Source organism: Liolophura sinensis, chromosome 1 (assembly GCF_032854445.1).
Source record: "Liolophura sinensis isolate JHLJ2023 chromosome 1, CUHK_Ljap_v2, whole genome shotgun sequence".
Lineage (NCBI taxonomy): Eukaryota > Metazoa > Mollusca > Polyplacophora > Chitonida > Chitonidae > Liolophura > Liolophura sinensis.
Genome location: NC_088295.1, coordinates 62,008,741 through 62,026,269, shown reverse-complemented (window position 1 = coordinate 62,026,269; position 17,529 = coordinate 62,008,741). Strand labels below are relative to the sequence as shown.

Here is a 17,529-nt window from a genome sequence, read left to right as displayed (position 1 = left end):
CATACAACTGAATGCTCTCGTAAAATTAAAAACTGGCGAGTTTGGCAATGATCGAATAAATACTCCAAAAGACGCGTGAGGAAATAGCTTACAACATTCAGTTAAACATGTTGCCAGTTTAAGTATGCCCAGGGGTTGTCATTTCAGAGTACAGCCTTGCTAACAGACCTAAGAAACTAACGTTTTTGCAAAATAAGAATCTCCTTGTGATCAGCTGAATTAGAAGAACGTCCTCCCTTAGAGATACATGAAAGATGTCAAAATAAAACACACAATTCGCGTTCAAGGATACAACTTTCTTGACTTTAATGAAAAACGTCTGCACATGAATATTAGCATGAACATGTTAAGAAACACAGAACGCAAGTATGTCTCGATTAAGCGGGACCAGGGAATTGAAATTGTCATCATCAACAGAATGGATCGTTACAGGAATATTCTAGAACTGCTCGGCGACACCATGCAGTTGAAGAAATTATCTACTGATCCAACCCTAATTCGACATACAGCAGTACAGCCTTACCTCGTTAACTCTCCTCAATCATAAAGATATCTCTGACGACGAATATTAAACATTCTTTTTCTAAAACGCAGAAATTACAGGTACCAGATGTCCCTGCAAAATACACAAGGGTTTTGCTGACCTCTGTGCATGTACCCAAGTTTAGACCTATCATTCATATTGTAGATTAAGCGCTGCCTGTTATCAGCTGTAATGTCTAAAAAATTTCAAATTTAATATTCTGGTGTCTGTGCAGAACGATGACGGAGCATCAAACAAATTTGTTTACAGAAGGTTTCCAACTTTTGTCTTTTCATGTTGTATCATTGCTTATTCACGAATGTACATCTTAACCAGACTCTTTCTTTTTATTCTGGACAAAATGTACAAAGCTGTTGTCATTACAACTCCCAGAAAAAGAATAAAAGTTTATTAGTTAAAGATTTCTGTACCAGGAAATCGTTTCTCATTCATCAGATATGTGTATGAAGTTCAACAATCTGTAGGCTGATGGTCATAGGCTTCCTTGGATACTGTCCGGTTTCCTCCCACCTTATTGCTGGCCCTCGTCGTTTGACGGAAAAAACCACCAATCAAATAAATAAATAATTAAACAACTGTTGGCGTGTGAAACGGTTCGCCCGAGGACCTAGACTAAAAGAAAAAAAATCCCGCATCAATCGAAATATTTTCCTTTTGTCTTGGAAAAGTAAGGGTCCCAATTCAACGAGCCAAAAGATACGGACCAATTAATCTCTGTTCAATTCAGAGCTATGAAACAATTTTTGAAAATGCTTTAATCAAGCCCCTGTACGTTGGTAAAGCTGGTAAAATCCTATTCTGCAATACGCTTTTGCTCAAAGAAGGTTTTTCATACAAAACTAGGAAACCTGAACCAAACTGTGGACAACAAACTGTGGACAACAACTTACTTAAGTCTGGGGCTCGTGTTTGTTTCTGTTGCTTTTATCAATTTACCCCACTCAGGGCTTTATTTTAACTGTTCATGCGAATGTTTTAATAGTAGTAAATTAGCACATTGGCTTGAGCAGAATTAGATAAAATCCTTCGAGGGAAAACATGTTGATGTGAACAACATATTGTGACTTCGGAGAAGAAAGCCTGCAGTGGTAAGAACTCACACTATTTTTGTGTGTCTGCCTACAAAATGTGCACGGTACACATTTGTGCCAGCCGTTGGACGTCAGTGTGTTTTCGTCTTTGAAAACCAACTGGAGACCAGTTTTGACATGGTTTTGACGGATGGCAACATTGCCAAAAGATATCTTAACCAAACACATATATGAGTTTATGGAGCCTGCAATCATTTAGCTATAAATGTGGTTTCAGGCGTACAGGGATGTGTCTAATAGATCTTCGAAAGTTGGCAAATGAAATGGACGACATTTCTAACGTTTCTAAGATGTCCTCTAGAATCACTAATATAGCTGCCATATGACCATGACCCTTTAATATGCCAAAGGAAAGTTATATCAGTAGAGCTAAGCAAAAGTAAAGATCTCCAGAAGGATGATGACGATGGCGAGGAGGATACACATGCTTCCGATGCATCGTCAATAGCCTCTTCCTTTTGATGGATGCAATCATTAGTGAATCTGTCTCCCTTCCATTATATTTTGTTTTAATAAAGTGAACTGTACTCACATTAGCACAACGCGTTTTCACCTGCACATTCGTACAAGATCACACGCCATTAATTTATGTGTTCTTCGGAAAGTTATGAATATATGTCCAAGTATAAATTGTTGGTACAATTACGCTTCACAATATTTCACAATATGTTCATAATTTATTTGGAAAAAATAATGATGAAGTTTTTATCTACTTGTCAGGTATTGTCTACGACTAAAATCATAAGACATATGGTATCAGGAGGGCAGCTGAATCTCCAAGGCTAGCCATAAACACACAAATGTTTAAAGCGAAAACCGACTTTAATACACCAAATATACTCCCCTGTTCAGACTAATGGCGTATTGTAAATTGAATATCTGTTTCTATTATTGAGTTCCTGTCGTAAGCCTCTTCATCGTGATAAGCTGCGTAAGCGTCTGAGCGCGTCTAAGGATATAGAGTACGGGTCATACAAGGTCTACTGACAAAAAGTGATCATGAAGTGTCTGCTGGATTTTATTTACACACTGAATGATGTAGATAAAAATCATTAGCTGAAGAGACAATCGCTGGATTGATGATCTAATCCGAGATGACAACAATACATTTGTGGAGCACACATGTGATTTCTGCTGATATGTAGAGGCCACTTGTCACACTCTGGCCGACATATTTTCTGGTCAAACAGGACAACATGGCAGGGGAACTGTTGATCGGATGTTTGGTTCTTCACGTTTTCGCTCTCGGTGCTCAGTGTGACTTTCCCTTCCGGAACATTTCCTTGTCATGGGATGAGCGGGTGAACGACCTTGTAGGCAGGCTCACCCTGGATGAGATTGTCCCACAGATGGCTAAAACTCGACCGGCTCCAGCTATAGATCGCTTAGGGATTAAAGCGCACGATTGGGACACGGAATGTTTGCGGGGTGATGTCGACGCGGGAGACGCTACGTCATTTCCACAGGCGCTAGGTTTGGCAGCAACTTTCAGGTAAACGAAAATTATTACATTGAGAAGGATGATGGTTAAGATATAATCATGAAAGATATCTGTTTCTATAAATATATCAGTTAGCGATGGTTTCATTATCACCTATTTAAAGCTGTGCTCTTGGGTACTGCAAAGCATTATTTATTTATTTATTTGATCAGGCCGTAATCAAGAATATTTCACTTATGCGACAGCATTATGGTGATAGAAACTGGTCAGAGTGCGGGGGAATCCACGACCATCCGCAAGTTGTTTCCAGATCTTCTCACGTACGACCGGAGGGGAAACCAACGTTAGCTGGACTTGAACTCACAGCGACTGCATTGGTGAGAAGCCTCTGGGTCACTCTCACCACCCCGACCACGGAAACCCCCTACAGGGCATTCGATTTTGTTGGTTGTGTTATATACGTCTTTTCAGTCCCAGCATTATTTTCCGTGTTGCGGAAGCAACATCCGTAGAAGTGCGAGCCAAGTACAACAACTACACTAAGTACGACGTACACGGTTATCACAAGGGCATCAGCTGTTTTAGTCCCGTTATCAACATCATGAGACATCCTTTATGGGGAAGAAATCAGGTCAGTGTGTTATATAAATTTTGTCATGAGTTGTATAAAATCCATGGTCATACCTGACATTCTGAGTTAGTTAATTTTGTATGGTTGAGGCTGATTGTAAATTGTTCTTCAAATTCTTAAAAAAAGTCTGGATCCAAAAGCACAAAGGATTTCAATTAATTCTGTTCTATATTCGCTCCATATTCGCTTTGTACCAGGAAACCTATGGTGAGGATCCGTTCATGAATGGTCTGTACGCTCAGCATTTCGTGGCCGGCTTACAGGGAGATCACCCACGTTACGTCAGAGCCAATGCCGGATGTAAACACTTTGACGTTCACGGTGGTCCAGAGAGCTATCCCGTCACTAGATTTTCATTTGACGCCAAGGTTAGGCCATTGTAATTGTTTGTATGAATGATTACGTCTTTGTCATATCGACCATATTCCAGGAATATGTTGTCGACACACTTATTTTGGCTTTAAATATAAATGCTCTGTTCACTTTCGTATACCTCCATTTATACCGTTACAGAAACAATGTATAAGTAAGCCTTTGCTCGTAAAACTCCTCTACATTGCAGGTGTCTACCCGAGATTGGCGATTGACGTTTCTCCCGGCTTTTCGAATGTGTGTTGAGGCAGGAACTTACAGCTTGATGTGCAGTTATAATAGGTCATTATTATTTCTCACATAACTTGATTTATCAAATGTAACGGGTCAATGTAATGCCATCCACAATGCTTTATCTTGTGAGTAAATTGATATTCCTACAATTGCTGGTTTGATTAAAGACATTGCCATCCGTTAGAGAACTGCGAAACAAAAAGAACAATATGTTTTTTTTCCTGTCTGATGAATGAATTCTCGTGTTTTAATATATAACTAACAGTCATATATTCATTATCATTTTTTAAATTGGATTTCACCCGATGAAACCAGTCTATCGTCCAGTTGACAAAAGCGTCGTTATCTATATCTTATCGATATCTTTTCAAACCCCCACAATTTTAGGATTAACGGAGTTCCAGCGTGCGCGAACAAGAAGTTACTTACGGATGTGCTGCGCGGTGAATGGGGGTTCACGGGTTACGTGATCAGTGATGAAGGCGCGATAGAGAACATCGTCAATGCTCATCATTACCTAAACACCAGTGTCCAAACAGTGGCCGCATGTGTCAATGCCGGATGTAGTTTAGAACTGGCTCCTGCGAAAATTGAAGACAGTGATTTTTTCTCTCATATGGGTAAGAGTTTTGTAGATGCTCATGCACACCGAAGATTTAATTTACTTCAGTTTGTTCGTTTTTTTCGACTGTATTTGATTAAGGCACCGTCCACCTTCCCCCCCCACCAAAAAAAGAAGAAAAAAAAAAAGAGAAACACCCTGTTGAGTGTTGGCTTATATACAGGTGTCGGATTTCTTTAAGAACAGGAAAATGGAAATCGTTTTAAGATGAGTTTTCAAACAATTAATCTAACTTACGGAAGATTTCAAAATTTTAAACTAGTCTGCCATTTGAAACATGGTTTGTCAATACCCAATTTGGTCTTTTCTCTTAAAATACAACTAAAATAAAACATAAAACGATTTTATATATATTTAATCCCGGAGACAGCAAACTAAAAACACATTTGATTGTGGATATTTCAGCCCAGGCTGTTCAAGAAGGAATGCTTACCATGAACACTGTCAAAGAGATGGTGAAGCCTCTGTTCTACACCAGACTGAGGCAGGGAGAGTTTGACCCACCGGAAATGAACCCCTATAACAGGATTGATCTGACGGTCATCGAGAGTGAACCTCATATCGCCCTCTCCAGAGAGGCAGCCGTCAAGTCCTTCGTTCTTCTGAAGAACAACAACTTTTTACCGATAAACACTCCGAGCCAATATGAAAAGGTTTCGGTAAGAGAAATTTACTTGTGGTTATTCTGTGAAGATGGGCGAATATGTTAACTGACAAATTCAAAACAATAGCCAAGGTCTGTTTAACGAAACCTTATTATATTTGTGGTTATTGTGTCTTTTATCAAAAGATCTTTTATCTTTCATTTACGCGTTTACAGATCGTTCCAAGGTTTCTATTGGTTTTAGAAATATGGAATACTTTTGAATTATTCTTCATATGGAGTATATAGCCCTTGTCGTATTCTTTCAAATTCATAAATGCAAGATCATTTTCCAAAGCCACATTCATCTGAACATAAAAAACTGGAAAGGTAGTACAGAGAGAAAGTGCGTGTGCATAACAAAACTATAAACAATATCAAAAGTTAACGGAAATAAACAGAAATTGTCTTCTGTTTTCAAACAGTACAAGTACCATTTATAGAAAGAAAACAATCTGTAATATCTAGAATTAATGGAAATAAAGAAAATTTGTTTTGTCGATTTGTAAACATTCTTTTTTTAGAGACAGACAGGTGTGTTACATTTTTAACGGGTGGTTTCTCTTGTTAACCACGGGCTGGTGTATTGACAAATAATGCACAAAGAACGCAATCAGAGTAATTGTGTGTATGAGGAGCAACACCCAAGACAGATCGCTTACTAAGTTCTCTGTATTTATCAGCAAAATGGTTGTATTCAGTACAAAATATGAACTCGATTTATAGCAACACTGGACGGAGTATCTTTAGAAAATTAATGTTTTAACCTACAAAACGTAACGCTCAACTTGAAATCATCCCGCAGTTTACTATTGTCCTCGTGCAGAGACACGAAGCCTTCCGTCTACTGCTTTTGCCGAAAGAGCGCACAAATCTGATACAGATGGCTAATTAACATAATCTAGAATGACCAGTGGACCATGGTAAGACGTAACTTGTTGTTGTAAATCTATTGAACGAAACGGGAAGGTAAATACGGGCCAAATTTTACCGAATTCATAGATACAGATCGGGATTTAAGTATGGAGACTATTTAATGTGTCTTATAAACTTACGTTGCTCAGTTAATTCCGTACACCGTCGTAAATATTAGAAATTATGACAGTGTTAATTGTAAATGTTGTTTCTGTAATGAACTTTCAGGTTGTCGGCCCAATGTCGAACAATGCCAGTCAGTTGTTTGGGGACTACCCTCCAAACAGTCCTCATGACTATATCGTAACCCCATACGTGGGTCTTAAATCCATCTGGCCTACCCTCAGCATGACCAATGGCTGCTCGGTCACAGAGTGTACGGATTACAACAGCGGTGATGTGGAAAAGGCGGTCTATGGATCCAATATTGTGTTTGTCTGTCTTGGCACAGGTTTGTAAAAACAATTACCAACCTATTTACCATACACGGTTTACATCTGCTAGCACCAATTTGTCGCCACTGTTCAGATAAAAAATGAACGTGTTCTTACTCTTGTAGGCGACTTTCCCCCCAGCAATATGGTGCAGTACTTAAAATACCAATGCAGTTGTCATTGCTTTGCCGAACTAAATTGTTTCAAGTACATTTGTTAATATGTTGTATGGAAATGTGGTTATGCTAAAACGATCCCACACAACTCACGGCCCATTTTTCTTCTTCCAGTTTTGCTTGTATACTCCCGAAAATATGGGCCTACTTGGAAAGGAAACAAAATTTGCCGCCGTTGAAATATTAGCGATATGTAGCAGAACATTTGATTACTTTATCTTTTATATATTTGTATCAGCATGTTGGGGATTGCCATTAGATGCTGAACATATGCTGAAAGCAATTTTTGTTCACGAACCTTTGATCATGCAACATCCAAGAATTGGCCAGTTAGGATCAAGCACATCTCTCCAGGTTTGAACAACCATTATTGAGTTAAATGTTATTTCAATATTTCTTTACTTTTAATTCATAAAAAATGTTTGGATAATTGTTTTTTTTTAGAGATTTCTTAGGGTTAGGTGCATATTAATGTTTTTGTCAGGTAAGGCCCATATGTATGCATTTTGTAGGTCAGTCTATTGAGCGTGAGGGACATGACAGGATGAACGTGAATCTCCCAGGATCTCAACTTCAGCTTTTACAAGATGTTGTTAAGTATGGTAGGTAATGTTCTGATTTCAAACCGTTAGTAAAAGGTACAGTAACAGGAATAAAGCTGGGAGCATTATATGCAGATAGCGCCACCGTATTTGCTAGGGCTTCGAATGAACACTAAATGGTCACATGTAGTAGATTGTCTACGCGGGAAGGAACAAAACTGAGAAGGAAACAAGAACTTCTTTTAATCGATTGGTAACCTCGAGCCATGGCAAAGTTAGTTGTCATTTTAATTGTGAGAGATACATGTGCTACATATATGTTTTAGCTAATGGCGTCCCAGTGGTTCTGCTCATGTTTAACGCCGGACCTCTTGACATCACATGGGCGGACCAGAACGAGGCCGTCAGCTCCATCATCGCTTGCTTCTTCCCGGCTCAGGAGACCGGAAATGCTCTACATCAGGTTCTTCTGGGAGAGGAAAGCCCTGCTGGCAGACTTCCGTACACATGGTACCGTTCCGCCAGTCAGGTATGCGATCACCTAACAAGCCATTTTTTTCACAGATCTACCGTGGGCATTATGATAAACGGGTAGAGTTTTTCATAGATGGCTACCTGAAGTATTATTTATTGTTTTTTTTCATATAGTCTTTGTTTTGTAATCTTTGGTACCACAATAAGCCGTGACTGATACTGTGACCCATTTGATGAATACAACAATTTTACAGATAAATAACCGTGCGTGTGTACATATATAATGTAATCAGACCAGCGAATTACATGTGCAAGAGAAAGTGCTTTTTGTGAGAACGTGCAGTGCGGGATGGGCTACATATCAACAGTTCAAAATGGACGATATAATACAGACATGTGCTTGAATAAAAAGGAAAATCGAAAGATATCTAAGAACAATATTTTGGAAAGTTTCCTAAAATTATACATCTAAATATGCAAATAGGATTCCCGATGTTTTTGTCTCTTTTTTGTCTCTAAAGCCTGAGACTGATGATGTAAATACGCACTGCTAATTAAATCTCCGGCTCTCATTAATAAAGCAACCCACATTATTATCTAATTTTCTAACATTATTATCACATTATCTAATTATTTCATTAGATTTTGCCGGAAATGTGTTGTCCCCAAAAAGTAATGTAACAGGTGTAATAACACCAGTATAACCCGACGCCCTAATACCATCCATTAGTTTTACCCTCTGTGCATCATACAGATAACATGAGTAGTACCATGGAGGCGATTTTGTCTTCTGAAACAATAAATTGAGCTGAGACTTAAAATGGGCTGGATCACTGAGTTCTTTCACACGAGGGGGAAGAGCATTCCAATCTCGAACAGTGCGAGGGAAGAATGAATTTCTGAACTGTTCTGTTCGGCAGAAGAAAGGGGTGATTGCTCCAACAGAGCGCAACGGATAGGGATTTTTCTATCCAGTGTGTATTTAAGACTTCTAAAGATTCCTGTCTGTTTACATGAACCAGAAATAATATTGTCGATATGCTCGTTCCAAGTGCCATCTTCTGATAGTGTCAGACCCAGATGTTTAAGGGACGGGGATATTTTAATTGTGACTGAGTTGACGATAGGGGATAGAATGGATGGTGTTTTGCGTCGGGACACAAGTAAAGCATGTGTTTTGTCAAAATTAAATTTAACGAGCCATTTTTTGGACCACTCCTCACAATAGGGTCCCAAGAACCGAACCCTGGGGCACTCCTGCTTGTAGTGTGCTTATTTCTGATTGCTGGCCATTGAAGACAACATGTTGCGTTCTGTTTGTGAGATAATCCTCATACCAGTTTAATAAATTGCCTCACTTGCCTCAGTAAAATACCAACACTTTTAAGTTTGTATAATAATCCTTTATGCCAGACTTTGTCGAAAGCCTCTGAAATATCAAAAAAGACAAAGTATACTTCTTTCCCTTTATCTAAGGAACTGACTATGTCAAAATATATACCTAGCAGTTGAGTCACCGTTGATCTAGATGGGAGAAATCCGTGCTGTGCTGTACAGATGTTATTTCGCAAAAACTGAAAAACATATTTGAACACAGCTCTTTCAAATCCTTTATTTAAGCAGCTTAGTAGAGATATGGGCCTGTAATTTCTAAAATCGTGTATATTTTTTGTAAATTGGAGTTACATTAGCAATTTTCCATAACTTTGGGAATTTACCTACAGTGAGGGACATATTAAAAAGGTGCGACAATACAGGCGTGTGAATATCCTTTCCTTCATCTAGATGTTTGGGACTTATTCCATCTGGGACAGAGGCTTTGGAAGTGTCGAGGCCGCTTATGATATCGTTTATATCCTCTCGTGTGATAACGTTTTCCTGTAGAATTGCTTCAGATTGCAGTGTTTGAGCTGGTGGACCTATTGCTGAATTTTCTACTGTACATATGCTGGAGAAATAGTTATTTAATATAGTGGCCTTTGTGCTTGAATTGTACTCGTATGATCCATCATCGGTTATTAGTTTCGGAAAAGTAACACCCTGACCTGATTTACCCTTTAGAAATGAATTAGCTATTTTCCACCATACTTTTTCACTTATATTGCCGGATCGAATTTTTCGTCATTTTTTGGACTGGTGAGAAAGTTTCGAGGATTTAATATGTGAATTAACTTTATTTCTTTTAGTTTTAAATGTACGTATATTATGACAAGTTTTAAAACGTCTCGATCGTTGAAACAAACAGTCTCTTACTCGAATTTCGTGTTTAATTTGTGTTGTTATCCAGCTTTTGTCTTTGTATTTGACTGTAATTGTTTTGTTAGGAATTGTATTCTTTGCAGCATGCAATATATTACTCTCCATTTTTTTTGGCAATACTCTCAATACAATCGCTTTCAAGAATACTATCCCAGTCAGAGGACTTTAAAACTGTAACTCTTTTCGAAGACTGTATTGGAATGAAAACGAACGTAAGTTGGACAGTGGTCGCTACAGAAATTTGAAAGCACACCGGAACCAATAATTACGTCGGGTTTATTACAAATTATAGGGTCCAGAAGGGTGTTTGACTGAGGTTTTGTAGCTGTGTGAATTCATTGACTTAATCCCAAACGCGAAATAATACCTTGCAACTTTGAAAGGTCTAGAAGGTTCTCGTTAAGGTCTCCTACAATAATGACATTTTTGTTTGGATTATGGTCTAAAACGCGTTGAATATTTTTTTCTAAGACTTCTTACTTCTGGATTAGGGAATTGGGAGGACGGTGTATGACGCAGAGAAGGGTACTGAGTTTATCATTGATTTCAACCCATACTATATCTAGTAGGTCACACTGAAGGTCAGTGCGTCGAGTTCCTGCCAAATGGCTGGCAACATAAACACGGACTCCTCCCGATGCTTGATTACGATCTCTGTGAAAAGGTGCCTTATAACCAGAGAGGGCAACTGAAGAGGAGTCATTTCCCTCACTCAAATGACATTCAGTGATCGCAGTGGTATCAAAATCATTAAAGTTCGCAAATATTTCATCTACTTTATTCTTTGCCCTGCAAACGTTAACGTGTACGTTCGACTCGATTCTTAAGCTAATTTGGAGGCCCAGGATTCGTTTCCACATCCCCGCACTTCAAAATTAACCAAGTAAGTAAAGGTACATAACACATCCAGTAGACAATTTTCAGTGTGTTGACAACAGAAAGTCGGTGGGGCACAAAGATAGTTATATAAGCCTGAAGAAGTAAACGCCCGACCAAATATCCCAACAGTCACACGGTAGCTCGTTAGATCATTACCCATGGTCTAAAATAAATAAGGACATTCCAATACAAAACAGCTGTGTGACTATTTTAGCTAATATGAATGTAACCCGTGCATATAAGTGTGTAAAAGGTGTGTGAGATGAAAATCAAATAATATACAAAGGAAGCCAAAACACTAGGAGTAGATGCATTGGACGAAGGCAAGGCGTGTTAGAGGTTAAAACTCCTTAAATTGTTTGTGGAATAGCTACAATAATTATAGGAAGTTACAAAGAATTATCGTACGTATATTCAAATAGGTTCAGGTTTCCTATGGAGAGTACATGTAGCTTCACGTTAAACTATGTATATTTATAGTTAGCACCCATATTTATAGGGCTCAGGCGGTTAGCGCGCTATCGCAGCGCAATGACCCAGGAGCCTCTCACCAATGCGGTCGCTGTGAGTTCAAGTCCCGCTCATGCTGGCTTCCTGTCCGGCCGTACGTAGGAAGGTCTTCCAGCAACCTGCGGATGGTCGTGGGTTCCCCTGGGCTCTGCCCGCTTTCCTCCCACCATAATTCTGGCCGCCGTCGTATAAGTGAAATATTCTTGAGTACGGTGTAAAACACCAATCAAATAAATAAATAAATAAATAAATAAATAAATATATTTATAGGCACGTGGGACATGTAATTGTACAAGGTTGGGATTATTATAGATTTCAGAGGCTATGGAATTTGTCAATACTGGTTGGGTGAATAAGTTTGGATACAATGGCTTACATGCCCCCATGTGAAAGGTTGGTAACGCAGATTGGTCAGAACACAAGTCCGTCCACTTTTTCAATGCTAGTAGAAACTCACTAATGACTAGGTGCATTTTGTTTGGACTATTATAGAGATAGGAAGAATGACGCTCAGAAAGGTTCGTTCTTTGGAGAAATGCGAGTGCAGTATTATTTTCCGACAAAGTAAAAAATTCCATTATCAAATCGTCATGAAAACATGAAATGGTGTTTGGCACTTATCTAAACACTGTTTAAATGCTTCTACATTTTGATAATGCTTAATTATAAACCTGTTCCTTTTTGCAGACCCCTGAAATCACGAATTACACGATGTCCGAGCGTACCTACCGTTACTTTACCGGAGACCCCCTATACCCGTTCGGCTATGGTCTATCCTATACCAACTTCACCTACACGGATATCACTATTGGCAGTTCATCAATACAGGCTGGTGAGCCTCAAACCGTGTCCGTTACTCTCCACAACTCTGGACCTACCATTTCTGATGAGGTGAGAGTGGATAAAACATTATTTGGGGTGGGTGATGGGGAATGGAGGGGGGATGGGGAAGAGGGGGGGGGGGTAATGGAGAGAGGGTGATGGGGAGGGTGGTGAGTGGGGGGGGGTTGTATAGAGTAGATCGCTCAGAATTCATTATAAACGACAAGTGAGTGTTTGATAGCAAGAAGCACACAGAGCGAAATCCGTTGCTGTTGGAAATTAGTAGCCTGAACTCTTACCTGATTTACAACTTTCATCCAGAGCATGTTTGAAATGTTACAGGCTCTGTTAAACGGAGTAGATAGACGTTGAGGTGCCTGCAGACAATATTGACTTTTTTCGTGAATATGAGTGCGCGTGAAGATGAATGGATAGGCCTGTATCCCCTTGATGCGTTTTCGGCTTCCACGGAGCTGCCAAACAGACCTGATCATAAAACTTTACCTTTCAGGGCCTCTCCTGGGGCGGCACATTCATCAAAACCTCTAATCACGGAAAACTTGACCATGCATGTCAAAGACATGTCTTTTCTTTAATATCAAATACTACAACACTGAGAGTAAAACCAGAGCAGTGACGATAGTGTGAGGTATTACCGGGGAAATCCCATCTCGTGTCTCTTGTACAGAACTACCGTTATGTTTGTTATTATTAGGTAGTCCAGGTGTACATATCATGGGTAAGCCCGAGTACCACGATGCCACAGTTACAACTGGTCGGCTACGATCGCCTGCGGCAGTTTAGCCCCCTCGTGACGTCACTGACAGTCAAGTTTGTGATTGATCCCCGCCAGATGGCGCAATGGGATGACTCGACAGAACAGTTTTTCATTGAACCAGGTAAGTAAGACAAATGAGTTCAAAGCTGCATGAATAGCCCATTTTTCATATTAGGAAATCTGCTTGAAAACATTGAAGGGAACAAATCTCCATTCACTCACTCTCTCTATACAGATGAAATTTCATCCATCATCCGACCACACCATGCCTGGCTCCGTAGGTGACAGTCACTTTATTGTATCAATCAACACATCATTCAGTGAGTTCAGCCTTTTGTCTACCAAGTATTAACAGTGTTACGACCCAAACTGTCTGTATTATAAAGAGATGGCTTGTTCGAAATACACGACAGTTTAGCCGCACAAAACAGTAACCAACACCAGCAGATTTTATTTTACAACTATTTATTAGATTTAACAAGAACAGATAATAAGACTTATACAAATACTAAAGTACTTAAGTTTAACAAGAAAGGAAAGCAGTATGTGTACAAATACTAAAGTACTTACGGTGTCAAGTCCAAACGGACGCATATATTCCACAATATATACCACACAGGCATAAATGCTCAGAGGCAAATTCACAGGAGGGAAAATCCACAGTATAACTGAGTGTATGACGAAATATACACAAAATTCCACAGACAGGGTCCATGTACTAATGGGCACTGTGTATACAAGAGCACAAATTAAACATACAAGTTCAGACTGAACAAGTGCTCGGTGGAGATAGGATATAACAAAGACTGAGGCTATAAAGACACCAAAATTCAGCACAAAAGGCCTGCTAAAGTAATGCACAGCGAAAGCATCCAAACTTTCAATAATTCTCCTTTCTCTTCGTCTCTCCGTTCTCCCCCTTTGACCTGCTTTCATAGGTCTTATATAGCCTGGTGGAATTGTCTAGAATAAGAAAATTCCTGAACACTTGATGTAAACAAACAGGCACCGAACTGAGCGCATTCTGGAATATTTTAAGGTAGAGGCAGACAGCAGGCGCTGAACTCAGCGTATGTAAACAGTGGCAAGTTAAATTTAGAAACTGACGGCAGTCGTGCACATACCAACAGTCAGTTAATTTACTTGCACCGAGGTAATAATCATTCTACTACCCAAACAGCCTATCTCCATTTTTGTGAGATTTAATTTAATTTGAGCTCAGGCATTCTTTCAAGTGTGTGACGACGGGTGGGTTAATGGATGAAGTATAGCCAATGCGAGCCTGTAAACAGAGTGAGGTCATTTAAAACTGGCGGTTAATGGACGTTGTAGAATATGAACGCTCGATCAGTTTGTTTTTTGGAATCAGCTGGTCGACTTTTATCAGTTAATCAGTTAATGCTCTAAATCAACGTTTCATTCCAGGAGAGATTCGTGTGTACGCCGGAGGTCAGCAGCCGAACCAGAAGAGAACCGTCAACTCCAATGTCCTAGAGAGTAGCTTCCAGATCACCGGGCAGAAATTTCTGGGCAGATTCTAGTACCAATCTGGAGACAGCTGTATATTAAGATTCAAGGTGTAATCACCCTTTCTGTCCGCCTGTCTGCTTGTAGACACGATTTTGTCAATGGATCTCCTCCTAAACCGCTGCACCGATTTTTGGTAAATACATCTATCATCTGAACTTGTGCGTGCTTAAGTTTGGTGGCAATCGGGTAATTATTGTCTTACCAATCTGGAGATAACCCTCCATAATTTCACCCATTTAGGACTTAAGTGTAATAGCGCTTTTCCTTTTTTTCAGAGTTTGTCAACGTAAACCCTTCCTGAAGTACTGAACCTATTTCCACGAAACTTAGTGTACATGCCCCCTATCATCTAAACTTTTGCATGCTTAATGACAATCGGTTAATTATTTTCATAATTATTTCCGTTCAGGTAGTAAATGCAATAATGGATTTTCATGTACACACATTTTGTCTGTGCAAGTCCTGATAAAGCATTGCATCACTTTCTCAGTGTATTTGCATATATATTTTATATCATCTAAACATTTACATGCTTAATAATAATGACTGTCTAATGATTATTTCTTTATTTTTGGAAATGTTGGGGGAGGGAAGGGTATTTCGGACATCCGAATTCTAATATTTATACTGTGTTTATAGCCGATGTGCTGATTTTTTTGTATTGCAAATTTCTGATTAAAACGTCAAAAACGGTCTCATAGCGTGTTTATTTTATCGTTTAATGTTGTGGAAGTCTTTTTGGACCGTTTGCGTCCTTTGAAGATGACTTGATTGTCTTTCGCTAACATGGCGTGCACAGTTGCGAGCCATACGTTGGAAACTTTTAGTAACTTGCCAAATGTCGCTGGTTTTACCCACGCACTCAGATTTCCTTCAACCAAAAATCTGAGTGAGTGAGTGAGTGCTTTGGGCTCAACAATTTTTCATCATATGACGACATAGGAATCCTTGGAATGTATGTAATGTGCCTCCTTGTTGCAGGTCGGATTTCCACGCCTCTTTTATCTAGTGCTGCTTCACTGAGAAGTTAGCCGTCCCGCCCAGGCCATTATACTGATACGGGTCAACCGGTCATTACACTATCTCCTTCATTCTGAACGCCAAGCGAGGAAGGTGCAACTTCCTCTTTTAAAGATTTAGGCGTGACTCGACCCAGAATAGACCCTGGATCTACCGCTCCCGAAGCGGACGCTCTACAAACAGAGCTATGCTACATTTGACAATATTCAGCCCTTGGATCTGTTGTAGCATTTAAGTATGCATCATGGTGAGAGATCGGTTCTTAAATGCTTGTGTTTCAATCGCTAGGACACACGATATGTTGGTACATTGTCAGCCTCAACAGGGAAATTAACAGATCAAAGCCTTTGTTGCAACACGCGCTCGACAGCCCTGGTAAAGTCACTTAGGCCATGTTCTCCAACTCTACCTTACCTGCTCGATGTAATCTGTTTTATGCTATACGTAAGGTGGGAAAAAAGTGTGTTTGTTAGAGCTCTGATAGAGCAACTTTCCCTTGGGTATTACCTCCCTTTGCCATACCCTTTATTAAACTACACACATTTACGCATGGTTTTTGTCATCTTTTGGGCCTTTCAAACTCACATTAGTAATGGAAATTAAGAAAATCTATAAAATACATTTTTCTGCATTTTTGGACTGAATTGATACGTCCACTGCTACCTGGTTGCAGGGCAGTAAAATACGATTAGACTTACAACTCCAGAGTCCACTTTAGTGTAAATGATGGTGCGGGGGTTTGGAGAAGACAACGTTTTTTTGTCTTAGAAAAAATGTCTACATAATTCGTCAGTGCCGACCGGATGTTGTGCCATAGGTGGCAAGATTTATGCTCTGCCTGGGTTATATTCAGAATGTATGAATGAAATTTTATTTTGAGTAGTTATCTGAATTTTTGGAAACAGATACACTAATCAAATACAAGAGAGAGCAGTTTGTTCTATTCACAGCATTACGTTAATTTCAAGTAAGAAGAAATTCATAATTTATATGTAATCGGGCTCTTAAAAAAAGAAATCAATGTTGGATGAAAAAAATTAAAGAAAAATTAATGCAAAAAGGTACCATACATCTTTCTGTCTGTTAAACGACGGAAAGCAGTTACCATCCTTAATCTGAATCTATGCGTCTAAACACACATTCGTATACCAGTCGTAAACCATTAAGGACGTTCCATGTCAAAAATGCATGGCCAGTTACCAAAACGACGTATAACACAACCACCAAAGAACTAAGAAAGTATGTAAAGTACGAGAATAGGACGGAATCATGCAAAGAGAAGCAGTCAACAGTTTTCAATGATGTTGAAAAGACACAGGGTATGTTCTAGTGAATTTTGAGTGAATTCAGTATTCAAATCCTGTACCATGCTAGAATATAAGTTATCGATAACAAAATATGTATCTCAGTTGCGCTTTGAATGCAACTGTTCATATATCCAACGTGGCGATCTGATTCAACACGATGACTATACAAACCCGAAAGTTCCATTGTTACTTACGAGGGAATTATACTCGTTGTAAAACTTAAGAAACTTAGAGTGAAGGTGTTTGATGGAATAAACTTGAGAACTATTTTTAACAGTACCAACATGTGACGTTGATTGAAATTG

At 39.3% G+C, this 17,529-nt stretch overlaps 1 protein-coding gene across 1 annotated transcript; it reads left to right on the top strand.

The window, feature by feature from the left end:
* Positions 1 to 2,831: 2,831 nt before the first annotated feature.
* On the top strand, positions 2,832 to 14,908 carry LOC135463130 (uncharacterized). Its single transcript, XM_064740451.1, has 12 exons — positions 2,832 to 3,127; positions 3,548 to 3,707; positions 3,905 to 4,075; positions 4,270 to 4,361; positions 4,701 to 4,933; positions 5,341 to 5,594; positions 6,722 to 6,944; positions 7,616 to 7,705; positions 7,972 to 8,174; positions 12,455 to 12,658; positions 13,305 to 13,488; positions 14,793 to 14,908. Exons 1-12 carry the CDS (start codon positions 2,832 to 2,834, stop codon positions 14,906 to 14,908), a joined length of 2,226 nt encoding a protein of 741 aa, XP_064596521.1.
* Positions 14,909 to 17,529: the final 2,621 nt, after the last annotated feature.

Coding starts and splice junctions, on each gene's coding strand:
- LOC135463130 (XM_064740451.1), top strand. CDS start 2,832: ATGGCAGGGGAACTGTTGATCGGATGTTTGGTTCTTCACGTTTTCGCT. Junction 4,362..4,700: donor TTGATGTGCAGTTATAATAG/GTCATTATTATT, acceptor CCACAATTTTAG/GATTAACGGAGTTCCAGCGT. Junction 12,659..13,304: donor GACCTACCATTTCTGATGAG/GTGAGAGTGGAT, acceptor TGTTATTATTAG/GTAGTCCAGGTGTACATATC.